This window comes from Apteryx rowi, unplaced genomic scaffold (assembly GCF_003343035.1).
Source record: "Apteryx rowi isolate R43461 unplaced genomic scaffold, aptRow1 scaffold_232, whole genome shotgun sequence".
In the NCBI taxonomy this organism is placed as follows: domain Eukaryota; kingdom Metazoa; phylum Chordata; class Aves; order Apterygiformes; family Apterygidae; genus Apteryx; species Apteryx rowi.
In genome coordinates, this window is record NW_020448664.1 from 772793 (window position 1) to 798282 (window position 25490).

At 44.8% G+C, this 25490-nt stretch overlaps 2 protein-coding genes across 8 annotated transcripts; one reads left to right on the forward strand and one right to left on the reverse strand.

Annotated features, from left to right (window-relative positions):
- The first annotated feature begins 676 nt into the window (after positions 1 to 676).
- Positions 677 to 21729, forward strand: ZFYVE19 (zinc finger FYVE-type containing 19). 7 transcript variants are annotated; one of them, XM_026065795.1, is made up of 13 exons: positions 679 to 1830; positions 3671 to 3724; positions 4283 to 4440; positions 5445 to 5590; positions 6515 to 6629; positions 7205 to 7414; positions 7924 to 8003; positions 8753 to 8863; positions 10305 to 10447; positions 11875 to 15870; positions 16359 to 16758; positions 17263 to 17503; positions 20011 to 21729. In XM_026065795.1, exons 1-10 carry the CDS (start codon positions 1646 to 1648, stop codon positions 11945 to 11947), a joined length of 1275 nt encoding a protein of 424 aa, XP_025921580.1. In that variant the 5' UTR covers positions 679 to 1645; the 3' UTR covers positions 11948 to 15870; positions 16359 to 16758; positions 17263 to 17503; positions 20011 to 21729. The 7 variants fall into 7 exon arrangements, with proteins under 7 accessions (XP_025921584.1, XP_025921585.1, XP_025921580.1 ...); XM_026065796.1 differs by having other exon boundaries at positions 16631 to 16758; XM_026065797.1 differs by having other exon boundaries at positions 11875 to 12040; positions 15752 to 16758.
- PPP1R14D (protein phosphatase 1 regulatory inhibitor subunit 14D) lies at positions 17497 to 25277 on the reverse strand. The gene is made up of 4 exons (XM_026065802.1): positions 25095 to 25277; positions 19982 to 20077; positions 19723 to 19755; positions 17497 to 17676 (listed from the first exon to the last, which is right to left on the reverse strand). The coding sequence occupies exons 1-4, from the start codon at positions 25275 to 25277 to the stop codon at positions 17608 to 17610; spliced, it is 381 nt and encodes a 126-aa protein (XP_025921587.1). The 3' UTR covers positions 17497 to 17607.
- Positions 25278 to 25490: the final 213 nt, after the last annotated feature.

The following is a 25490-nucleotide window of genomic DNA, read 5'->3' on the forward strand; positions in this document are numbered from 1 at the left end:
ACATATGCAGTATGGGAGTATGCTGCACATCGGCCCACATGGCAGTGATGCCATACTGAAATAATGCTTTAAACAATCGCTTAAGTAAATATCCAGAAATGAAGAAAGCACTGTTAAGGGTCACTCCACACCCCAGCCTGCTGGTCCCATTTCAAAAGCAGCAGCCACTTTTGTCATTGCATGAACAGTGGCGATCAGAAACGGAGAGCTAGAGGCACTGAGCACAGAGAAAGTACGGGGAGCCAACAGCTGCCCGCGAAGCGCTCCGGGAGCAGAGGCGGGCCGAGCCTTCCCGAGCTGCTGGCAGCCACCGTGCGCGGCGGGGACAAGGGGGATGAGCGGCCTAATGAGGCAATTTGTCCTGGGGAGGCGGCAGCGGCGGGGCGGCCCCGTGCCCGCGCCCAGGGGGGAGGGGACGCCGCGGAGAGGCGACACCGGGCCCCGGGAGCCCACCCGTGAGCCCCTTCCCCCGCAGGGCGTACAGGGGAGCCGCGCCAAGCTCCCTGCGCCGCCATCTCCGCGCCGCCCGGCTTCCCGCCCCGCCGCCGCCCGCGCGCTGCCTGCCGGGAAATGGCAGGCGTCTTCCCCAGATGCGGCCGCCACCAGACTACAAGCACCATAATGCACCGCGCGGCCAGCGGCCGGACCGGAAGCCGGGGGGCCTGGGCTGTGGCTGGCGGCTCCCAGCAGGCCCGGCGCGGGAGCGGGCGCGGCGCCTCGGCAATGTAGTTTGTTCGTGGAGCAGCGCCCTGCGGCGGCGGCAGGACTACAACTCCCGTCGGGCTGCGCTGGGGCCGCTGTGGGCGTGCTGCCGTACGGTGGCACCGCCGGTCTGGGAGAGGCGGGGGAGCGGCGTTTCGGTCTCGCAGTTGTTGATGGTGGTGGCTGCTGTAGCGCTGTGTGTCTGTGAAAGTTAAGCAAGGGCCGCAGAGGGGGAAAACAGTCTGTGGAGCTCGGTATAGCGGGGGCGCAGGGCGGCGTCGGGCGGCGGGTGCCCCGCAGCGCCATGGATAGCAGGTGCTATGGCTGCGCGTCCAAATTCACGGTCTTCAGGAAAGAGGCAAGTCGGGCTTAGCGGGCTCGAGAGCGGCCCGCGCTCACTGGAGACTCAGCTGAGTGGGCCAGAAGCGGCGTGAGCGTCTGCGAGGCAGAGCCCGGCCAGTCCCGCGGCCCCCCGGCAGCGCGAGGGCTTTAGGTCAGAAGCGGGGAAGCTGCCTGCCTGCCTCCCGCGGCGGGAGCCGGCGGGGTTTGCCTGCGGCCAGGCACGCTTCCGGAGGAGCGGCGTGGCCCCGCCTTCCTTGTTTGTTTACTGAGCTCTTAGGGCTCCCAAACGCCACTGTATCTTTATAAAGGTTACTGTTTAAAAAAAAAAAAAAAAAGAGAGAAAGGATTTGTCATTCGTCTAATCCAATATTCGATGGGTGTCTCAGAGGAAAGAATCCCCCACCCACTTTATTGTACAGTGGGATGATCTGGCATCTCTGATTCCAACAGCAGTTAACGCTCTGATGGCTGAAAACTGAGAGAATTTATATCTGCAGCAGCAGCTAACGATACAGCCCTCCTCAAAATGAGTTTACCCCCAGCTTTATCTGTGGTGCACCTTGGCAAGACAGTTAACTCCTGAATATGGTCATTCAGAGAAATGTGGTGTGCATGGTGGCTAGGTGATGAAGCCCTGTCCTGCCTGTCTCTTGTATCTCCTCAGTGTGGATGTAAGAGCTGCGGGCGGGCCTTCTGCTCTGGCTGCCTTAGCTTCAGTGCTGTTGTTCCCCGCTGTGGAAACACTCAGCAGAAGGTGTGCAAGCCATGTCATGGAAAACTAACTGGGTAAGATGGGAGTCTTTCTTCACCCAAAGACAGTGTCCTGCTTTGGTTCTTCATTTTGGATTCGAGTGTTGTGATGCAGATTTCTCTGTGAGAGTCAGGTTTGCACTTGTGTGCGCACACTTCCTGTACCCTGGAGTTTTAAGCTAGGCCCTTACTGAACTGCTGTTCATGGACTATTCAGTCAGAACATGTAAGTCAGTGTTTGTGAGGTTGTTCTCCATGGTGACAGTGTAGCCTGAAAGAGCCAGGTTTAAATCTTCATGGTTGGACCCTGGATGCCTGTGGATATCCTTGCCAGATGGGACCAGGCGAAGCCCCACAGTGTTTGTGCCTAGAAAGGTGCACCCTTTTGAGAACCCGAGCAGTCTTTTCCATTGTGTAGTAATTGAACAGCCTGGCAACAAGATGTTCAGAGTGTTACCTCTGTAGGCAAACAGTGACATAGCTCCTCATTATTGAGAGATCTCTGCTACGTATAGCCTGAAGACCTAAATTTTGTAGTGTAAAATTTATTTTCTTTTAAAAGAAAAAAATATTTTCACAAACATAACCTGTAGGTAGGCTGTTGAAAACAAAAAATGTAATTCAGTAGCAGCTTGCATTGTACACATACACAAGTAACACAAGAGCAAAGTTTACACCAGAACCCCTCTCTTTACCAATTCCTCTGTGTTCTGTCCCTTCTCTTGCATTTGTCTTACCTCTCTCCCCCATTTTTCTCATATAGCAAGGAATTTTCACCAGTAAGTGGGGAATGTTCTGACTCTGCAGTTGTCTAAAGAGGAAGAACCTCATGTTATCAGAGGTCTTTACTTTCAAGAGCCAGTGCTTTTGAAGTAGCATGAGGTTGTCAATGGTGAAAATACAATACTCACAATCTTTCCATTTGGAAAATTTCTGATTTCCCTTTACAACTCCAAAAATATTCAGAAAAGCAGTCAGCCTTTCCTCATGTTTCTTTTGATTTTTTTAATCTGTTTAATATCAGTACTATAGAGTTACAGAAGAAAAAATTATCCCCTTACTGGACAGTAGATAGATAAGCCACATGGTTTGCAGTTCTGTAAGCTGCATGTAATGATGTTCTCCATGTAAAACAGCTTTCAGAACTGAAAACATTGAATAGGAAATCAGTCCAACAAAAACACTGCCTTCATTTGTAATTATACAGCCCCTAGCACAGTGCAGATGTGTTTGTAGCTGTAACTTCTAGGAATGAATAGAATATGCTAACCACCTTACATAAGTGTAGTTTAGCTGCTTAACCTGAACACAGCATTTCAGAACATAGAGTTACACAAGATGAGTTTGTGGTTTGCAGAGTTCAAGTGTGCTAGATGTCATTATGATCTGGTGGTTATATAACCATGTTTATAGCATTTCATTTAGAGTTAGGGTTGTGCATTATATAATTCTATGTTTGTTGCATGGCATAACTCCTCTCAGAGTGTTCTGCTGTATTGGAGCTAAATACACTGTGAGTTTTAGCTAACTGCTCTCTATCTGCTCTCTGACCTGGGAGATGCAGGCTGTGGGAGGCAAGGGTGTTTCACACTCTTTTCTTTTGGAACACTGATGACTATATTAAATAAAATAATTTTTGTCCAGATGTGAAACAGTTGAAACAAGGGACTAGAAATGAGGTCCTATGCTGTCCTAGGCAGCTGCATCATCTAATACCTTTCTTAAGCTGATCACTCTGCATATTAATGAAGTTATGAAAGGACTATACCAAGAGGTTGATAAACATGTATGCTAATTCTTCTTGTTTTGAAAGAATAGATGATTGAAGCACTGCCAGGACCTTGAGTTCAGAGAGAGCATTATTTTTGCCTTCCAGACAGGGATCTCAAAGCAGTTCAGCAAAATGGTCGCCACCGGAGAACTACAAAAAGTGAGTTGCACTTGCCAGACAGTCCATTGGTTTCTGCCAGAGGGTAACCTTTCAGGCCCTCTCTCCCCTTCCCCTCATAGGGACCATCAAAAGTAGGTTTTGCAACGTGGGTATTTGCGTGTTCAGAATTAGATTAAGGCTGGAGCTTTTGTTTTGTTGTTTGAGGGTTAGTTTAGTTTGATGTGTGAAAGGGGTTGTTTGTTTTCTTTTGTTTTCATTTTTTGTTTTTACTTTTGAGTAGACTGCTGAACAGCCACCTGGTTATGTTCAGCTGTGACTGACCATGGCTGGCTTGGAAACAGGAGCCTGGTGCTGAAATATTATCTGTCTCCTCAGAAATGATGCCGTGTGTGCTGTTATGATGGGCTATGGTTTTCTTTACTCCTTGGGAGTACCTTGTCCTGCCCTGTGGCAGAATGTGGTACAGGAATGAGTGGTCTCTGTTCTGTCACACACTTTGTTCAAATAGTATGTAGGGTTCACAGTGACTGTCTTCATGCCTCATGATTTAAAACTCTGTTCTCAGCTGTGTCATGTCTTTTTCCATCCTTGTCACAGGCGTGTAGCAGCTTTTGAGGCTAAGCAAAACCAGCCGAAAGGGCAGCAGAAGGCAGCTGCGAAACCAGGTCAAGCAGGCTCCAGATACCAGGGACTCTCAAAAGAGGATAGAGCTATTGCAGAGAGACTGGCGAGGCTCAGGGAGGAAAGGAAACCCAGTGAGTTTCAGAGGACTCTGGAGATTCCCAGTGTGGGAACACTGCTAATTGGGAAACACGGAACTGGAGGGAAGAGGGAAGTGGTGGTCTTTCAGAGCCTGTCTTTTCAGACAGTCAGAGGGATAAACTGGTCAGAACAGCTATGTCCTGCTAACACAGTGGCTAGATTCTGCAGTGGTTTTAGATTAGTGTTCTGATTTATTTGTTTTTCTTGGGGTTTCTCTTGAAATTGCCTCTCAGTTTTGGGGCAGTATTTTACCTGTGAAATTACCTTCTGATTTTCCATTGTTTTGGGTAAAAAAGCCCATGTCAAGCACAGCAGGAGCTGAATGAAATGGGGAGCTTTGGCCAAACCATTTTGCAGAAGATTTCCTCTGGGCCATTTTGCTGGGCCGCACCAGTACCAGTCTCTGTGGGACTATGCTCTGACTGGTTTTACCTCACAGAGAAGAGAAAAAAGGGACTTTGATCCCAGTCCACAGCTCTCTCCATGTTTTGGAACACCTTTGTGGTGCCTGTGGTAGAACAAACTATTTAAAAAATAACACTTGATCTCAAAAGGGAAAGACACTCTGCAAAGTGGTTACCTGATTGTGTAGGGGATGGGACTGTGCTCCAGCAGGCTTTTTCCAGCCTAATATGGCTAGGATGCACTAAGGGAGGTGAGAGCAGTGGACTATACTGCCTAAGTGACACATTTATTTCACTGCCTATCCCTAGTAAGCTGATTGTCAAATGGGGTTACCCCAGCACTCATCTTATGTCTGGGAGATAAATGGTGCAGGAGGCAATGACTCAGGAAAAAACAGGGTAGCAGTTAGCATTAGGGTAGTCTCCTAGTCTCTGCAGCATAAACCCCATTCAGATCAGGGGCTGAGGGAGCCTTTTGGTCAGGTGTCCGGGCCGTGATTCTGGAAAGAGAAATACAATTTTAAGAAAAAACTTTAAGTTATTCTGTTATTGAAAACAAATGACTCCTTTCCCTGTGTTGGTCTAAATTGCAGAGTCCATCCCTTCTCAGGCTGAGATCGAAGCTAGGCTGGCTGCACTAAAGGAAGACTGCTGGGGACCTGTTCCATTCACACAGGAAATGGAGTACCGTTTGGCTGTCCTGCAAGGGAGAGACCCTCCTTCCCAGGCTCCCAGACCAGTAAGCTCCCTCAGCCCTTTGGCTGGCAATGTAATCTGAGCTGACACAGCAGCTGTGGTGTCCCCAGGGACTTCTGAAGTGGGTCAGCCTTTCCTCTTCCTTCACCTCGTTTGTTTTCAGGTGGCTCCCTTCAGAAATCTCTCTGTTTCCTGTTTGTGTGATTGTCCTCCAGAAGCAAATGAGCAGCAATACACTGCTTCAATATAAATGCAATCTGTTGCTTTATGTTTAAGTCAAATGTAGTTGACATGTTTGTTTTTAACAATTGATGCTAAGTTTATTCCCCTCAACCAATTTGTATTCCTAAGTGGCCTGTTTTGTTTGTTTGTTTGTTTTTCCTCAAACCTGTTCATCTGTGTTTGGGGCTTAGCAGCCCTGCCTTCTACATGTATCCTACAGTTGTTACTGCATCCCTGCCGGGCAAAATCCTGTTAATTATCCAGAGATGGAAGCACAGAGGTTAAGTGGCTAGCCTGAGATTACAGAGGAAGGGGTTGGATCTGTGCCTTCAAGCCTGTGTGAATGATTTTGTCCCTGAGAAGTTCTTTCCTTGCTCTCCTTTTTCAGCAGTGCTGCACAGGCAGCTCTTCTCATATGTTGCAGTGGGGGCTGCTGGCTGGCTCTGCTGAGAATGGCACTTTATTTACATTGGAGATAGTGGCAGAGTTGTGGTTGGGACTCAGCAGTATCTACTCCTGCACATTCAGTGCCTCTTATTTATGTAACTGCAGTTAGAGTCATGGGCATTCAACACCTCTGAGAATGAAGCCTCACACCAGATACCAGAGCTGAGACTCCCAAGATCACTGGAGGCTCTTTTTATCTTGGTCCCAGCTAGGATGATTTTTGTTACCCGTTTTTTTCTTTGGCTGAGTATGTCCCTTCTCATTTGCCTTCTCCTATGCCCTCCCTCTTGTTTCTTAGGTGTACCAACCCCCTGATACCAGAAGCCTTGCCCAGCAGACAGATGACCTATTAACTCAACTGGCTGAAGAAGTTGCCATTGATGAGCGTTATGGTCCAGGAGTCCAGCCTCAAAGTACCTATTTCGGCTTCTAGTGATCTGTTTCTATCTACTAATGTGTGTGTTGTAGTGGGAAGGGAAGCACATGCTTCCCTCTCTAGCTTATAGGTGAGTTAGGTGTCCAGTTTGTCCTTATCTCCCCTTTATGACCTCCAAATTGACCAAGCACAGCAACCCAGCTCCACACTGGGTCTCACTGTCTCTGCCTGCGAAGTGGTTTCCTCTTTTCAGGATTATATTACTCAGATTGCTCCTCTTTATTTCTGTAAGGTGACCCTTCCCTATGGAGGAGCTGTTGCTACTTCTAGCACTTCTGTGCTCTGTTTAAAAAAAAAAAAACATTAGGATCTGGGATACCATTGTCTTCCTACCTGAGGTGTTTTCCCTGCAATCTCATTGTAAAGTGCAACCTAGCTCGTTTGCTTCTCTCCAAGTACAGTGTGGATTCAGCTGTGGCATGCCCTCTGCTGTTATTAACCCAATTAGTTGAGAGCAACAAGGCACTCCCATTCCATTGCTTTAGTGGTGTTGGCTGTGCCCAGGGAAGGCTGCTGCTGAGTCATCAGCATGCTCTGTGTGTCTGTTTGCAGCTGCTAGTGGCCAAACCTTGAATGATCTCAATCGGGAAAGTGAAGATGGGGTTTGCCCTGCAAATCTGGACCCAAAACAGCTAGAGGAAGAGAAGAATAAACTTCTGGCAGAGGCTGCTTCTGAACTGCGGGAAGAGAACACTAAGCAGGAGAAGATCCTACAAGTTGCCAGGAGGTTGGCAGCACTCAGAGGCCAAGACCCAGAGAAAGGTGGGTAATAGAGGAGAATACAGTGCCAAGAGAGGTAACCGAGTTCCTGTGACAGAGCAATTTTTCTTCTCTTTTGAAAATCTTGATCCATTTAATTCCTCTGTGTTCTGCAGGAAGCAGACTGGGATTTCATGGTGTGTGTAAAGTTGTATGGCTTGGTCCATCATGAAATCAGTACAGAAGCTCTTATTTGAGGCTCAAGGCTGGAGCTGTAAGGGCAGACTCCTTTGTCTTGCACCTTTCTTTCAGATAATTCTAGCATGCTCTGGTGAGGTTAATATGGCTTTTTAAAAAAAAAAAAGCTCTACTTTTTTCCTTCCCCCTTCTGACACTGAAAACAAGCAAACAGTAATGCCCCTTTTGAAGAGTTTGGAAAGGAGCTGTCTGTCTATGCCAGAGTGCCAGTCTCTGTGGAGCTCACCCCACAGAGGATGGTCTCTAGAACGTGAATGGGCACAGGATGTGAGGTGGATGTGGGTCACAGTCTCCTCTGCCTGTTACTTCTGCAGTTACTTTGGAAAACTATAAGCTCCCTGACAGTGATGAGGAAGTGGATGAGGAGGAAGCCATTCAGAGAGTGCTAAAACAGGTCAGAAGTGGCCACTGTGGCCTTGTTTACCTTCCTCTCAATCATTCCCTTTTTTTTTTTTTTTTTTCTATCTGATGAGCATACAAAGGATGTGTCTCCGTCCCTGGGCAGAGTCTCATCTCTTCCCCTCAGTGCTTTTCCAATGCTAACTATCGTGGGTCCATTCAGCCACAGGAGATAAGACTTTACTACTAGTCTGTCATATTCACTTTCTCATTCATGCTTAGTGTCTCTTCTGGTCTGTCTCTGCTCTCCAACCCTGTCCCAAACCTGCTGGTGCTTCCTTACTACTTGTTCCATCTCTTCCCCCACCGAGATGGAACATGGATGATGAGACACATTTTTTTTTTTTTTTTAAGCACAGCTCATGCCTAGATTTCTTTCTGAAATGTCTGTGGATTGTTTTGCAGGCAGATACGTGCTTGCCCTGCTCGTGTTCTTGGCTGGTGACAGACCACACAAGTGTGATTAGCATGATGTTAAAGGTCTGCTGACAGCTGCACTGCAAGGCAGAGTGCATTAGCTGAGGCTTCCTGCTGCCAGGCTGACTGTTCACAGTGTACACACTGTCTTCGGAGTGCAGACAGAATGAGCTCGCATCTGTCAGGAGAATACTACATAAGCATATTTGGACTTCTCATCCCCGGTTACTGCATGGGGGCAAGGAGAAGGGAAGGAGGTTTAGAGCCTAGAATGAGGCTTCCAAAGGTGTTTGAAACAACAAGCTTCTTGCTTTCCCTTGTTACCAGCTCACAGAGGAAGCAGCCCTGGATGAAGCAAGTGGCTTCAATATTCCTCCAGATCAGAACACCCAGCCAGGATCCTTGCAACAGAACCTACCTAAGAAAGCAAAGCAAAAGGTCAGTGAGCTGGCCAGGATCTCTTGAAGTGACGTGTTCCAGGGTCCCAGGAGAGTACAGCTCTGCAGGAAAAGTCTGCTGTATCCCTAGCCTGGGTGCAGAAAAAAACAACCAGCCAGCTTCCCCAGGGCAAACAAGCTGAGAAGGCAAACATCTCAGGTGCTTCTGCAAGGCTGACCAGCCCTGAGCACAGATGTGAATTATCTTGTACTTTTAAAAGGATTTGCTCTCTGGAATCCAATTCCTTTCAGGCTGGCTTTCTGCTGGATGGGATGGTGTTCTCTAAAGCCAGAGAAACTGATCAGCATAGTTCTGGTGAGGTGGATATTAGAGAAGGGATTTTTAACTCACCGGTATAATTAAACCGAAGAAGCCATGGTCTAGTACCATAGAGCCTGATCCAGGGTGAGTGGGAGGTTTGCCAGTGCTTTCGGCAGGTGCAGAATAGAATTTCTAGATAGTAATCAAGTGCCTGTGCTCTCTTATAACGTCAAAGGAAGGAATTAGTAACAAGATATCATATGCTCAGAATGGATTCCAGCCTATTATGGAGATGCATACACCTTCTCTAATGTATATCACAAGAATTAAATGGACCTGTGATTCACAGACAGCTGACAGGCCTGTCCCTGGTGGAAAAAATTATTTAATTGTAAGTGTTATTGAAAACATCCATCTCATAGGTATGCAGCCTTGCACTTTTGGAATCTCTGATGTAAATGCTAGTGCCATCTTTTTTCTGTTGTGTTGGGAAGCTGTCTTTGCCAGTGTTCTGGCACTGTGTCCCAGTGTGCACATGACTGTTCATTTCGGTAAAGGCTCTCTGTAAAGCAGAAGGAGATAAGGAAGACTCTATGGATAGATTTTAGATCATCATTTTGGAAGATCTTTTCAGCCCAACCTTGGGTACAGATCAGTCACAGGGGCCTTTGGCAAATCATTTCCTTTGTGCCTCAGGTTTTTTTCTGTATCATGGAGAAAATGATACACTCCTCCTTCACTGCTGCTTTCCCTTCACACACAGACCCTTTCAGCAAAACTGCTTGATCACTTGCCTTTGCGGCAGGGATTGCCTGTCACTGGGTATTGGTGAAGCGAGTGCCAGATGATCTGGACTCCAGCCTTTAACACAGGACAGACAATGTTGGTTTGTATTGTTGTAGACACTGAATGAGGATGAATAGCTGTTTACTGTCCAGGCACTATAGATTCATGAGCAAATGCAAGTGAGTGCCTTTGGTTTTTGTTTAACAGTCTAGACACATACATATGCAGCTTAACCTTGGACTCCAGGCCAGTTCATCTCACAGACTTTATGATCGGCAGAGAGTGAACAGACTTGGACCGTACATGTCATTGTGGCCACCACATATTATAATGGAAGTCCTGTATGTCTCTGTTCTGGTTTGAATTCTGCATCTCTGTTTTATTCCTGAGGCAGAGCCAGACTTCAGCCACCATGGCTCTTGCCAGCTCAGATGATAGTGATGAGAAGCAGTTACCCTGGTGCTGCATCTGCAATGAAGATGCCACTTTGCGCTGCCATGGCTGTGACGGGGACCTCTACTGCCAGCGCTGCTTTAGGTAATTCACACAACTCTTCTTGGTCTGAGAGGCGGGTCACAGGGAGGCTTGGCCATTTGTGTGTGTTCTTCCTTTTGGGCAGAAGAACAGACAACAGGAAGGGAGATATGAGGAACCCAACAGCGAACTGAACGCTAGCCCTTAAAGGAAATAGTTTATGAGATTAGTAGCTATCCCTGGCTTTAGGGACTAAACTGGTCCTGGGCAGAAATGTTCCTTCTATGCTGCTTCAGTGTATGTTTGGGCACATTGTCTGAGTGTCCTCTGAAACAGCTGATATGCTGCATTGCATGGGACAGGATAAGTGAGAACATTGTTCAGCAATTCTGTGGCTTGTTCATGAAACGTGATAAATGATCTGGGCTGGATTCTCACAGGAGGTGAGGTCAGGTAGTATAAATTCCTGAGGCTTTTCTTAAGTTGAGACCCTGCAGTCTTAAACTATATAAAAGTATCTGGTTGCTGAAATGTGTCTGAAAGAACCTTATCCCCTCAGTCACATCTTGCAGTAGCTACAGTCTGAGTTCTTAAAACACCTGTAACTTGATTTCTGACAAAAAGTTGTATGTCTCTAGTTTTGGATGTTAATTCCATTGGATAAAAAGCTATTCATCACAGCTTGTGTGGCTTCTCTTTGTCATGCCTCAAAAGCATTGGAGTTGATGGGTTGTCATGTTAGAGCTGGTGGACATTTAGACAGCAGGATGGTAAGGATCTAGTTGAGAGAGGAAAAGATGTTCTTATGTGTGTTCTGTCACTTCCTGCAGAGAGTTTTGCAGAAGATGGGAATGGAGGGGGGAAGAATGTATTAAAGTATAAGGAAACATGTGACCGGCATTGCCAGATGTTTAAAGAACAAAAACAAAACAAGAACAACTCAGACACAAAACATCAGTAAAAGCAGAATCGGCAGACTGGCAGGAGAGTGAGTGCATCAGTTGCATGCTGCAAACGAGAGCTGGTGTCTTAACCATGCTTAGAAGCAGGCAGGGTTAAGACAACTGCCAATATACTGCAATTTAACCACAGCAATCATTTTTCAGAGTTTATGGGGCAGATTCTCATTTTGGTTGTTGTCATGGGAGTCACTAATGCACCTGGGAATCACAGCCATAGTGCTGAAAATGAGCAATCGGTTATGTGGATCTCTTTAAAAGGGAAGGAGAAGGAGAGGCCTACTGCCATTTCCCATTCTGGTAGCTAAGGATGAGAAGAGCTTTCTGGCTCTCCACAAAGCACCTCAGAGGTTTCAATTACAAGCAAATATCTCAAGTGGACAGTCCATGTGGCTGCCAGTGGGGTTCTCTCAGCTAGCCCTTGGGATAGGTTTCTAGTAAGGGGTGCTGGCAGATATCTTGTGCAGTGTCTTAGAATGGGTGCCATGCCTGGGTATTTTCTCCTCACTGCAGTTTGTGTTTGCTTCTCAGAGAAGGCCATGGTGAGTTTGACCTGAAAGACCACCACACCTCCTGCTATCGTCTTCCTTGCAAGCAGAAGTGATCACACTTCTCATGGGCAGAAGAGGTGGAGAACTGGAGAAGAGAGGGTGTTGGCCAGATGGGAAGAGTCAAAGTGGATTTGCAGCCAAAACGGGTGATGTCTTGGACAGTTAAAGGATGTGCTGTAATCTGAGAGAGGCTTGGAGTGCTTGTAACTTTTTTTCCTCAGGAAAACAGCTAGAGGAGTGCTGGGTTTGCAGTGCATGCGTGCGATAAATGAGGACTTGATGCGAGGAGATGGATATGAATCTTCAAATATAGACAATAAGGCTATGTGGGTAGCAGTAAAGATGTGTGTTTAAGGTGGTACTGGCTGACTGGTAAATAACTTCCTGCTTTTGCTAACAGCTCATACATTGATTCAACAGGCAGCAAAGCACTTTGCACTAAGAAAACTGTCTACATCTTGATCACGCATCTAATGAGAATTTCCAAAGCATAATAAAATGTATTTACAGAGGTCTGTGGTTAAAGTCTCCCCTGGGAATGCCTGATAACCCTTTACAAATTGTCAGCCTCTTGTAATGGGATCTGAGTCCTAGTGCCATATGGCTCCGGCAATGAAATGAAAGATCATGAAGCTGTTAAAAATGTTTCTGTGGTATTGCTGGAAAGGTGCAGGGGAGTTGCATTCCAATGATGGTTACTCTGCCTTGATGGGCAGTGCTGCTCGTGTAGTTGCAGGATGCTTTGTAAAGGTAATCCAGTACAGGTATACTGCATTGTGAGCAGCAGTGGCTATGCGTAGGTTCCATGTAGTCTGTGAGAGCAGCACGTTAGTCTGCAAGAGTTGTGTGTTAGTCTGAAAGCAGAGTTTGGCTCTCCTTATTATTAGGTCCCCGGTGGATTAAAGATATTACACGTTTTATGTTCTCTACCTGGCTATGAGAGGAGCTCATTTTAATATGCTCACATCCCTCCCTGGAGACAGTCCTGATGCAAATGGCACATGCCAGTGACCAAAGCACCCAGAATTGCTCCAAATACCTGACTAAATTTTCACTACATCAGCTTTAATATCCCATAAGGGTGGGCTCTTCCCAGGACTATGATGTGACTTCTGAGGCAGCTGTCTAAGGTTGACAAATTCCAGGGGTAGCAAAAAATGAGGAATTTGTCTTTGACAGAAAACCTCTGATGAATCTTGCCTGTCTGGTTTGACATTGCCACTCCCAGCTGTCTGCCCTGCCCCTGTGCTGAAGGTCACTGCCTCTAGATGAGCTGGCAAAACAAAGCATTTGCCTGCACCTCAACCACCCCTGGTCAGAGCACAGCAAATAACTTCAACTACCACTGAAGGCAGGTTTGTGCTAACATGCTGGACTGGATCAGGGGCTTCAGCAGTAGCCTCTGTCACAGACAGTGTGGAATAGTACCCCAGCAAGAATTGCTAGAGCACCTTGTGGTGCTCTCAGAACTCTTTGTTAGGAAGGGGTGGCAAAACCTGACTCTTGAGAAGAATGTTCCTACTTCTGACAGTCCTTGTTTCACCAGTGCCTCTCTCTTTGGGACAGGCAGATAGGAAAGCTACTGAGTTGTTCTGATGCAAGAGCTGACAAGGCTCGTGTTACACAAAATTTAATTAGATGGTTACTACTCTGAAGAGCTTGCAGTCTTAAAAATGAAAACAAAATGCAGTTCTGGCCTCTTGATATTCCAGGAATTACACTTTTTCATAGCTATTTGACCAGGATAATTAGTCTGACAGCTAGACAGCCCTCTAAAAATTCTGTGTTAGGTTAAATCCTTTGCATTTTGCGTGTACTGGAGAAGATGCAAGTATCTGCTCTAATATCTCCCCTAAACCTAGGACTGATCTACTCAGTTCTTGCTGAAACCCTTTGGCTTCAGTGTGAGTCCTTTCCAAGTAGTTAATAGACATTTTAATCCTTAGTTTTACAGCTGCTTCTTTTCAGTATCTCAGTGTAAGCTGGTAAGTTACTTGTGACATTTTGAATGCTTTTGCTTCATCAGCCACAAGCAAACTTTGAGCTTCTTGTACAGTTAGGCAGCCCGAGCCTTGTGAGTCCTGCCCTGTGCACCTCAGTAATAAAACAGCCTGAAGCAGCTTATTTAGGTTCCCATATTGGTTTCTGTGGGCTTATCCCAAGAACCCAGAAATGCATCCGAGCCAGGACCTGAAATAGGACTTAGTCATGCATGGAAGAGTCTGTTCAGTTACACACGCACACACGCTGACTCTTCCCCCTGTACCACTAATGGACATTCTTGTGGCTGCTGAGCTTTCTGCATATAATTGGTCATTTCAGTGGTAGTCTGACCGCTTTCCCCTTGACAAGCCATTCATGCTCTAGCTCTTGCCTTGGTGGCCTCCATGTCAGAGGGGTAGGAGGGTTATTTAGATCAGCTGACTGCAGAAAGCAAACCTAGCTGGATTTCTCATTGTGAAATAGGAATGCTGTGTGACCTTTAACTGAGCAGTGAGCTTTTAGCTGTGTTGCGTGCTCCCTGTCCTCAGCTTTGAAAGGGTACTGGTAAACCAGTAAAGATACAGGTAAACTATCAACTCCTCACAGGCCAATAGGACTTCAGTCATAGCTGTTCAAGAACTGAAAAGAAGTTGGTACCTGCAAGAGAGAGAATCAGCTCTATGCCTTTGCATCTGTCTTTATAGCAGGCCATGAAGACACAAGAAGATTTTCTTTTCCTCTCAAAATGTTTTGTATCTGAACTATCAAATGTATGCCCTTCCCAAAAAGAATTTAAAATAATGTTAACTACACATGAGGTTTTACTCGGATTAGCTTACAAAGAGAAGCCTCAGCATAGCTAAACTGCATTAACTTGAATTTGCTGTGGTTTGAGAGCATGCACATTGTTTCAACTGCTGTAATGTGATCATGTGTCCAAATGCAGTGAACCTGAATATTTTAAAAGGGAATTTAAGTGTTGCTCATAACTAAGGAAGAAAGATGTGTTTAAGGCTATTTTATACACACTGGCATAGACTGTCAATTAGAAAAACGCACCAACCTTGACACATTCTGAGTTATCCTGGTATACTCAAGAGGGCAAAGTTTCTTTAAACAAACATTATTAACCAATATCTGCATACCAAACGTTGTATTGTAGCCTTACACTAGTGATGGTGCTGAGAAACAGCAAAATAAGTTAATTGGAAGGTAAAACTCCACTTAGTCTATCCTTATAGTCCAGGCTGAGAAAAGTCAAAAAGTAAAAACAAGTTTGATTTGCTATTTTTAAGACAGTTGCTCTGATTGCCCTATGTTGCTTTCCCTTTTGCACCAGTAAGCTGAGAGGTCAACTAGCACTGGCTGCACCTGCTTGCTTTGTTCCCCATGATCATGCTGTGCTTGTATCTGAAGCACTCTGTGTGATAGCAATGTCCTTACGTACCAGAACCACAACTGCACATCACAAGGGCTACAATTTACTCTTTTCTGCTACTTGCAGAGTAGACATAAAGAGACTTCTCTCAAGTAGGGTTTCCAGAACCTTTTTTTTCCTGGGTTCTAGCAATGTCTGCCTGAAAGTGTACCCAAAAATTCACTTTGTATCACCCCAAATTGAGGGAATACAGAATAACACCCAGGGTGGAGGAAAGCTAGCTTCTGGGCCAGAGGAGAGGCATTTCAGGTCTTTGTGCTGTCACAGCTCAGCAGAATAAAGCAGCATCTCGCTAGGGTATGTAATTATTTGGGACTTCTGTGAACCTCTGTGCTGCAGCTAATTACAGCTCTAGCATAGGACATTCAGCTCATGGCCTGTCCACCTGGATCTTCCACCTGAACGTCTATTTGAACCTTTTCTGTGTTTTTTACAGCACTTGGAGCTCTTTGGCAGTGTGCTGCTCTCCCTTCGCAAGGGCAGTGATACAAGAGTCATAGCAGGTGTAAATCTATAAGCAATGCCGATCCATAACAGCTACAGCTCTGGATTAAGGTTTGTTGTTGTTGTTGTTTTACTTATAAAGTGGAGAGCAGGCATGTCCTGTTGGTCCCTCACTAACACAAAAAAGGCATGTGCGTGCCTAGGACTGCCATGAATATACATGGAGCTGATACAGAAAGGATGTTTCTCCAACCTAGTGGGTAAGGCTTAGAACCTCTGGGAGCAGCCTTAGGACAAGGTATGAGCTACCTGACTTGCTAGCTTCCAGGAGGCTGTTGCATACAGGAGCATATGAAAGAAAGCAAGCCTTTGCATCACAGCTGTTATTACAGCATATTGACTTTGTCCTAGCTGAGAGATGCACATAGCCCACATCTTGTTCACTGGCACTTTTGCTGGAAAATATGAGGCAAAAGGTATTTGTCATAACCCTGTTACTGATAAAGCTGAGGAAACCAATGTATTTAAGATATTACTGGGCCAGTCTAAGAGTCCTCATTTATCTTTGTTAGCTAATCTGCATATCTTTCTTATTCCAGAGTTGACCTCTTCTGTCCCTCATTGTCTGACGCAATATGTACTCTTAAGCCCAGCCTTGAACATTTTGGTGCATAAGAGCCCCTCTGGTTGTGACTTAGCAACTCATCTCTTCTGTTTGAGTGGCAGGCATGAGAATGGAGGAGCAGGACATAATGTGGAGTATGCTCTACCTAAGCAATCATCCTCCCTTTGCTGTCTTATTTCCTTACCATGCGTGTCAAGTTACCGACTTGCTGACAGGTTGGATGTAGTTTCCTCTGTATTTTTCCAGCCCATCAGTCATAGCCAGAAGAGTTTGTGCAGCAAGACACTGTTTCCTGCTTCATTTCTCATATGTGAGACCTCCCTGTCTGTAAAAGACTTGCTCTAAGATGCTTCCTGCAGGGAAATTCGGAACAGGTATGTTTTGACTTCAGTTTTTCTTTAGTATCTAAGAAGAAAGAAAAAGCCAACAGCTCATGACTGATTTTCTGTTTTAATATACAAAATAAGCATTTTTCAAAGTCCTTTTAAATGAAGAGAAAAATCATTTCCAGAACTTCCTCCTTTAGAAGATGTTTCTAAGTCATTGAGAGATCCTGAATTCCACAAAGAGGAAAACCAATCTCTCTTTCATTATCCTTAGCAGCTGTTTCACCAGCTTTCCCTTAAGTATTGACCAGATACACTTGGAGCTTTTTTTTCCCATCCTACTGTATATTTTTCTGTCCAAACTTCATGAATAACAGAGGCTTAATAAAAATGACTTACAAAGTATGTGCAGCACTGTAGAGTTGGATACAGCAGTAACAGGCAGGAAATCACAGCTGGGTCTCAGCCAGACTGAAACAGGGTGCAGCTTAACAGTAACTCATTTTCCATGTTGACAAATGAGCAATAACCAATGCCTTATTTTCATTGCAGTGGACAGAAAGAAAGAATTCTTGATGAGCTTCGGAGGACTCTATTCAGTGCTTCTCAGCCAGAATGGAAATTCCTAGAGGAAGAAACTAAAGGAAGGGCATCTTGTCCCATTCCCCAGGTTAACATGCCCTTTAAGAATAAGGAAAACATATAATTCAGCCCCTTGCACGTAGATCTGGAAGAAGTGGAGACTTTAAACCACCGGTTTAATTCACAAACTTGGTGATGTTTCTCAATAACAGTAAGTCCTAAACATACTCTGAAGTGATCTTCCTGATCCTGTTTTTTGCTGGGAAGATGCATGTTTTCTTGTGATTGATTCTTGGGTCTCCCATATGGGCAGGGTCATTTCTTCTGAGGACTGGTGATCCTCCGGAGACCTTTCAATCGACTGAGCAATTCCGTAATGAAGTCCTACAGTGAGAATTGGTTGAAGAAGGATGTCATGCTAATTTCAGTTCTTTCCAGCCCAGAGTGCTATGCCTTCTGCATTATTCCCACATTTCCCTTCATGTTGAACAAAACCCAGGATTTTGGCATGCATTCAGCTAATGTATCTTTTAGCTTGGGGATGGGGAATTTGTTGGGTGTGAAGGGTCAAAATCCCTTCTTCCCTTCCCCAGACTCCCTCAAGAGCGGCTGTGTTTTGCTTTCTTCCCATCAGTCAGCCTGCCCATCTTCATCCCTGATGCCTGCTTGTTCCACTATGAGGTGACCTCAGGATGCAATTGCCCTCTCTTCCACCGCTTCCTGTTGCCACCAAAACCTCCCACCCACATCTGCTGCCCTCCCAATCTAGGGCAAAGCAAGCTGTTCCTTTTTTCTTGTCGCTTCCTTGTTGAACCTGTCAGGTCCAAGCTGTGTGTTGTGGATTGCAAACCATCCTGGAGCTGGGCCATTTCTACAAGGAAGTGGCTGGCAGAGATGGGGTGGAGCAGAAAACATGGAGGACTAATGATAACCCAGAGTAGGGACTGAGGACTGGCAGAGCAGATAGATGGGCAGTTACTGGAGATAAACCCCAACTACTTTGCTGACACAGCCAAGGACTATGAATGAAACTGGAGCATCCGGTTATTCCAAGCAGAAATCAATGTGACTAGTGCAAACTTACTTTACCTTCTCCCTGACAAGCAACATCACCATAAAGGATCTCTTACATCCAAAGAGATCACTACGTGTCCCAGTAATTAGGTAAGGTCACTGGAAGTATTGCAGCTTGCTATAGATCGTGATGTGTGGAAGCCCAGCTTCTCCACTCCAGTGATCGCAGGTTGCTTGCCACAGTATGCTCTAGGGGTAAGTGCCTAGTACCTTTTCAGTCAATTCCTTCAGAGGAAACCTGATTGTTTCCTCTGTCTGCTTTCTGCATATGGGCTCCTGCGATCCCTAAAGAGGACTGGATTCAAAACTACCAAGCTGAAAGCACACATTGGCTAAAGGGGCAGCAATATTAGTTTGTAGTTAATAAGTAGCATGCTGTCAGCAAGATGCATTCATGTTTCCTGAATCATTACAGCAAACTCTTTCCAGTTATCTGCCTGGGAATTTGGGAGTCTTGCCCAAGATCTGGAGACTAGACATTCTGAAACCATCTCCCTATTGCCAGCCTTCTTGAACCCATGCTGGGAGACTATCTGTGATGAGTGCTAGGGCCAAGTTTAATTTCTGTGAGAATCATGCATCCACCTCTTTTTCTGTATGTTCATCGCTTTGCAGCCACACAGAAGGGCTGGACAAGGCACAAGCGTGATGAATAACATCTAAATATAGTGTTCATACACAGTGCAGTTGGCTAGAGTAGTGATGGGGGTCCCCCTTTTGCACAGGGATGCAGTGCAGTGAGGGCAATTGCTGTGTGATGTGTATGCTACACAGAATATTGGGCTCTGCTTCCTTGGACATAATGACAGCTTGTGACATTTCCTTAACCCCTAACTCAGAAATGGGACTTGTAAAGTTCACAGAGGGGGAAAAAAAAAAGTCACATGCAAAACTAACCTTGGCTCAACATTTTATCTGCCCAATCCAATCTCAGGGTCATCTTACACTCTTGTTACTCATAACACTAGAGTGGTCTCAGCTAGAACTCCTTTAGTTAGCAGCACGTGAGGTGGGAATGCGAGCAGTATCACAGTCCATGGCTCTTCTACACTGAGGACCAAATAGCCACTCAGCCAGAGCAGCACAGGATAGGCCAAACAAGGAGTGAACTTTCATCTTTGACTGCACTGCATAATCCTTTTTCTGCTCCACCACTCTGCTTTCAGCTCACCCATGTAGACTTACATTGTTTTTGTAACATAGCAGAATAAAATGCAAACACCTCCCATTGGGAATTAAACAAACATGAGGTGTCATGTTATGCACAGTATTATCCTGGCTGTTCAGCCAAGTAGCCACAAACACACTCTCACGGCACTGTGTAATGCCCTCATATGTTGACAGTGTTTCACTCACCTCTGTTGGGCTGGAGCACTCATGAAGGATTTCCTGCAAGCCAAGGAGGAATCATTTTAGTATTTTATGAGTTGATCTGCTTTCCCCACCCCCTTTAGCTGCAAAAAGGGTATATAATGTTAGTACACATCACAGGCTAAAAGAAACTGGGATGTTTTAGGTCATTCGCAAGTAGTATACAACTGCCACACCACTGCTTCTCTTTTCTGTATCATGGAGGAAGCCCCTAACTTACAGTCACCAAGTCCCTCTATCTGACCTGTAGTTTTAATTTCTGTTCTTCATTAGGAACCTCCAGGAGATCTTCAAGATCAATTTCCGGTTCAGGAACAGCTGCTTCTGTTTCTTCCGTTAGCTAGAAAGAAAAAAATACACAGTTAAACCTTCAGACTTGTAAGAACTCTAGAGGGCGATCTTTGAAGAACTAAGTAGCTGAAAGAAAACTAGTTAAAAGAAAACCCTGCTGCAAAGTTGAGGTCAAGATATAAATCATCCCAATATAAGATGGTGCTTGTAAATAGGGCATGGATTCCAGCCCATCTTTGGCACTTACTGCAGCCATGTGTCCTGGTATACACATTCGGCATCTGCAAACATTGTCACCTTAACATCTGACACTGCTTCTCAGGCATCATGGTCTATCATGGGAAGACCTTTTCAAGAATATCGTTGCAATGCCAGCTTGAGACAACCTCCTTTTAAGAAGAGCATGCATATGACTTCGCCAAACAGAAGTCTAGCCAGCTTGATCTCAAAGAGGCACAACTAATATAGAGTAAATTTAGGCTTTTGGGCTATATATATTCACATACTTGCTATTTACACTAAGGCTTTTTGCAGTAATGGACAATTATGCTTTTGAAAGGCCTAACAATATTTTGTCAGCTTTCTCTAACAGACATGAGAGGGTTATAATAGTCTCCTTCAATGTAAGAAAGGTCCCAAGCTTTGGTGATTGGAATAATAATCTTGTAATGCAGTGTTAGTCTGAAACATTTGTAAATTGGGTACCAGACATGTTTTATCTTCACATATCCCTACGAGACATTAAGGAAGGCACGCTGTGTTTTCCAACCTATTTGCAAAATGAATCTTTAACAACCTGACACTAGTGATACTGTAACATATTAACCAGCAGAATAGAGGATACTGAGTAAACAGTGCAGTACTTAATTGTTGGATACTATTTATAGATGTGTATGTGAAATATATAACAATAAAGGCAATAATTAGGGAAAAAAGGAAACAGTTTTTTTCTACAAAGTCTCTGATACCAAGCCAGAGAAGAAGTAGAAAACCAGTAAGAGATCGCTTTGTTATGCAGCGCACTTGACAGTTAGTAATAAAACAAAGTTAAACATATTGCACTGTGACTGATACAGCATTTCCTCTTAGAAGTAATAGTTTTCATTTGGCTGTTTAGACAACAGGTATTGATCCAGCCTGTCTTTTTCTCTAGCTAAGAAGCTAAATAGGCCAGGAGGGTGAGGTGGGATAGGAACTCCCTATGGCTTTCTGGTCTAAGCATGGACTGTGTTGTGGCTTGCAAGTGCAAGGAATGGTCTTGAAGACCCAAATTGGCTCCTGAGTCTTAGTTTTGCTGTGAAAAGCCTCATGACAGTAAACAGCATGGCATTTAGATTATCTGTATCAGGAGATGAAGTTTGAACAGACTTTGTCGGCATTTGACTCTGCAGTGCCGGGAAGCCTATTTATTCTGACTCTTATCACATGGATTTCTGAAGGACGCTGAGGAACATTGCACTGCCAAGAGCAGGTGGAGCAATGGAAGAAGCTGACAAGGGGCAGCTGAATAGAAGTTAATGCATCCAAGGAAGTCCAGACCAGCAGGGCTAACTTGTCTTGCCACAGTGCACAGAGCAGAGCAGGAGGACCTGATAGACACTTGGGTGATTACAGGTCATTTATTGTGGCATATTTATTGACTTGAAAAGATCCTATGTAAACTTCTGCTGCACCCTATTAAAAGTCTTTGACTCTACACAGCATCATGTTATGTAGTTCCTGCTGGCAAATCTTTGGAGTTGACCCAAATACTCCAGGAAGTTGGAAAAGCTGTTGTAGTGGAGCAGTGCCAGCAAAAGCAATCCACAGGCAATCTCTTCCCGTAAGGGCATTGCTGGATTTCTCATTTACTTGTTCCTGCTGGGATTTTGTAGTAAGAAAAATATGTCCCCTCTGGGCAGCTACTATTATGAGAGTAAACTGCTCCCAATTACCCAATTCTCAGAAAACCAGAAGTGATAAGGTGACCTAACTTGTTTTTCTGACACCTTTACAAATATATATATGTAGACCTAGACAAGTGAGAGTAACACACAGGGAGTCACATCTTGTTTGTGTTACTGGTGGTACCAAGAACTGCTTCTCATCCTTCTCAAAACACTTTTCTAAACTGGTGCTTTAAACTGCAATAATTCCTCACAGGGCAAGAAGTCCTGTTGCTCAAAGCAGCAGCTATTCTCCTTGCTCCAGAGCTACCTTGTCACCTTTGCTTAGTTTTTCAAGTTGTGAGCTTCCTCTCCTAGCCCTTAAGCCTCCACCACTGAAATTTCTTTCAGTAGGACTCTATCAATTCTCTCCTTTTGACAGTTTCACAAATTCAAATATCATAAATGTCTTTTATTTTAAGCTGGAAATGGGATCGTCTCCCACCTCCTCCTTCAGACATTGCTTGCCAGGAAACAATGTTTCAAGCAGCATTTGTCTCTTCTGGGGGGCACAGTGTCATTTTGGTGTGGTTGCCAACTCAATGGCATCACTTCTCCTTTGGGAACATGGATGGATATGATCTATAGGTTTCCTCATAGTAGCATGGAGCTGCTTGTCCTTAACTTTACAATGGTGTTAAATAGAGAGATTGCAGTAAAACTAAAGAAAGTAAAAGCATGTAGAGAGGGATTTAGCATCATTTCGAATGACATGATGAAATAAATGAAATCAGCTTTAATTCTCCTCAAACTACATAAACCACAATGGAAAAAGCAGACACATTTCTGACACAGGACGACAGGACAGCATTCCTAGACAGAAGTCCAGACTTAGCTACCTAGGCACAGAAATGCCTACAGAGTGCCAGGATCTAGTCCTGCCTCCAAAAAGGGTTTGGACAGCATGTACACTAGGCTGTCTTCTACAGCAAAGTTTGCCAGTTTACTTGCTGCTCCAGATGAGGTGAGTCTGTACTGTCCAAAAATGCTTGGTGTCTATTCATCCCAGGCCAGTTCCCACACTGAAAGGTGCTTCCAGAAATACCATTGTTGCTGGCAAATCTCAACAGCCAGCCAAAAGACTCTCTGAACTAATATACCAACTGTAGGGACAGTCTCTTAAATGCCAGTGCAGGCATGGTTGGCAAGGGAAGGTGGCACTGCTGCTGATCATTTGAACAGTCTTCAGTCACCAGGACCACCAGTCTAGCACTTCCCACAGACATTGAATTTTGCCTCTCTAACTCGATCTAGAGATCACATCTGCTCCTATGTACACTATATAATGCTTTATAATGCATTATTAAGAGGCCTAGAACACAGTTGAGCATTTATTACTATCATTTTATAAAACTGAAGAAAATAACTGGAAATACATAATTATTAATTTTTGAAATGATTATGAACATTTCGCTTTGTCATTGTTACTAATCAAGTCATAAAATTGTTCAGAAAGTTTAAAATGTTACTTAACAGAACAGGAGCAATGAGGTACTCATTCTCAGAGGGGCAGTGCTTTTGCAACAGAAGAAATGACCTACATATGCTCTTTCTCCATATTTATTTTCTCCTGTGTCTTCTTTAAATATGGCACAAATTAAAACAGAAAGTAACTATTTTTCTCTCCTGACATGGTGAAAGAATGCAGTAGATTTCCATAAATATCAAATAGGAAATAATCATACAGAAAATAATAATGATATCCATAAAAATATTAATAAAACAACCTGAGAGAAAACTAAAGTTTGGCTGAAATTTTCTCAGAACAGACAAAAGCTTCTCTTTACCAGTATGACATATAACCCCAAAATTGCCTTTCCTGGGCTGTTCTAGCACATCCACTTTCACTGTTAATTGCAATTTGAAACTGCTGATGCTCGGAATGGAAGACTCCAAGTGATCATCAGTTCTTTTCTCCTCATCCTTCAGAAATGTGCTTAACCCTGTGCTGGAGTGAGAATATGGAAAACATGACAGAAATGGCTTGCCATTCATTTAGTCCATCCATCCAGGATGTATATAAACTATCTTACACAACTTGTTACACCCACCTGTCTTCTATTGAAGACATATGTGGTCTAATGGGTCGTGAGTCAAAAAAGCTATGTTCTCTTACCGCATCAGCCATTTCCCTACAGATAAAGGAAAACACCATGAACCAAGTTCGGCTTGAGACCCTGATGTACAACATTGGAAAATTCTGTCACCTTTTCTGTACCACATTCCAAAGGAATCATCATCTCAAATGTGGAACAGGACTAATCCTTCTGCAAGCTCCCAGTATACATACCATCCATCCAAGCACAGAATATGAATAGAAGCAATACTACCAGGTTAGAATTTTAGTGTACTCGGTCAGAACTGGAACTTGATTTAAATCTCACATGACTGAAGCAAAAAATATCATGTATCCTACAATAGCTCAAAGTAAAGACTGGTACCATTCAGGCACTGGACCTAGACACTCCTGGATCTCTTGTTTGACAACTTGCAGGTAGGCAGAAAGCATTTAGAAGGATTGACAGCAGTCCTGGTGCTAAGGCAAACTCAGGTAAGGAATACAGATCTGGGGATTTGTAAAAATGAAGACATAACATCTCTGTACACATCATCTGAGCACGTACTTGTTCATTCTTCCCCTGCTGCCAGTAGTGTGCTCAGAGCCTGCAGTGACAGACAGGGCATTATCCTGAGTGTCAACCTTCAAACGACAGCTATAGCTACACTGTTGTGACCAAAAGGGACAAAGATGCACTGAGCAGCTTTAACCCAGCTAGCTTAGATACTGCTGGCAGAAAAGCCACTGACCAAATTGAGCTCAATACTGAGAAGCCTCCCAGGTTGGTACATCACTCCAAGTTTTGCTGCTTGTGCTGAGCAGTAGCTACCCTCCCAGCAGGTACAAGACCAGGCAATTTAAAGTCAGCTGGATTATATCAGTGCAAGCTTCCATGGCTGCACAGTAGACACACCGTTCAGAGAGAGTGCTGTAGCAGGTGGCAATAAGATACCTAACAAAGGCTGAAGATGAGAATCTATTCCCAGGAAGCCAGAACAAGCAAACAGCTTTTGTCACAGCATGTGTGACTTCTGGTTCCTTTCACCTAATGTGTGACGGGCTGATTTTTCCCAGTTACTCACCTGGTATTGGTACAGTTCCTGCAACTGGGCATTGATCCATTCCTCCAGCTCTAGCCAGCGCTGTAGGTCTTTGCGGTTGTACTTGATGGTTAACTTGCCCAATTTCCTGTGTGATGATTCCTCTCCAGGTTTCTCTGGCGTCTGGAAAGTCACCCGGGGCAGCGCACTGGAGTCACTGGCCATGCTCCCCGCTTCTTCTACCTCCTCTCTCAGACAGCAGAAACTCACCTACCTCCTCACTCCTTTTCTCCGTCCTCTTTACTCAGTCTCTATCTATCTATAGCTAGTGACTCACAGCACAAGCTGCTTGCAGATGCCAAAGGTGGGCAGCATTGGTGATCCCAGGGAGAGAGGTGGAGGAGACCACAGAGCTGGGCAGCAGCCAGGCTCTGAAGG

Coding starts and splice junctions, on each gene's coding strand:
- PPP1R14D (XM_026065802.1), bottom strand. CDS start 25,277: ATGGCCAGTGACTCCAGTGCGCTGCCCCGGGTGACTTTCCAGACGCCA. Junction 19,756..19,981: donor AACAGAAATTAAAACTACAG/GTCAGATAGAGG, acceptor CTTGGCTTGCAG/GAAATCCTTCATGAGTGCTC. Junction 17,677..19,722: donor AGTGCTCCAGCCCAACAGAG/GTGAGTGAAACA, acceptor TTCTCACTGTAG/GACTTCATTACGGAATTGCT.
- ZFYVE19 (XM_026065794.1), top strand. CDS start 1,646: ATGTGGTGTGCATGGTGGCTAGGTGATGAAGCCCTGTCCTGCCTGTCT. Junction 6,630..7,204: donor TCCAGGAGTCCAGCCTCAAA/GTACCTATTTCG, acceptor GTCTGTTTGCAG/CTGCTAGTGGCCAAACCTTG. Junction 7,415..7,923: donor AGGCCAAGACCCAGAGAAAG/GTGGGTAATAGA, acceptor TTACTTCTGCAG/TTACTTTGGAAAACTATAAG.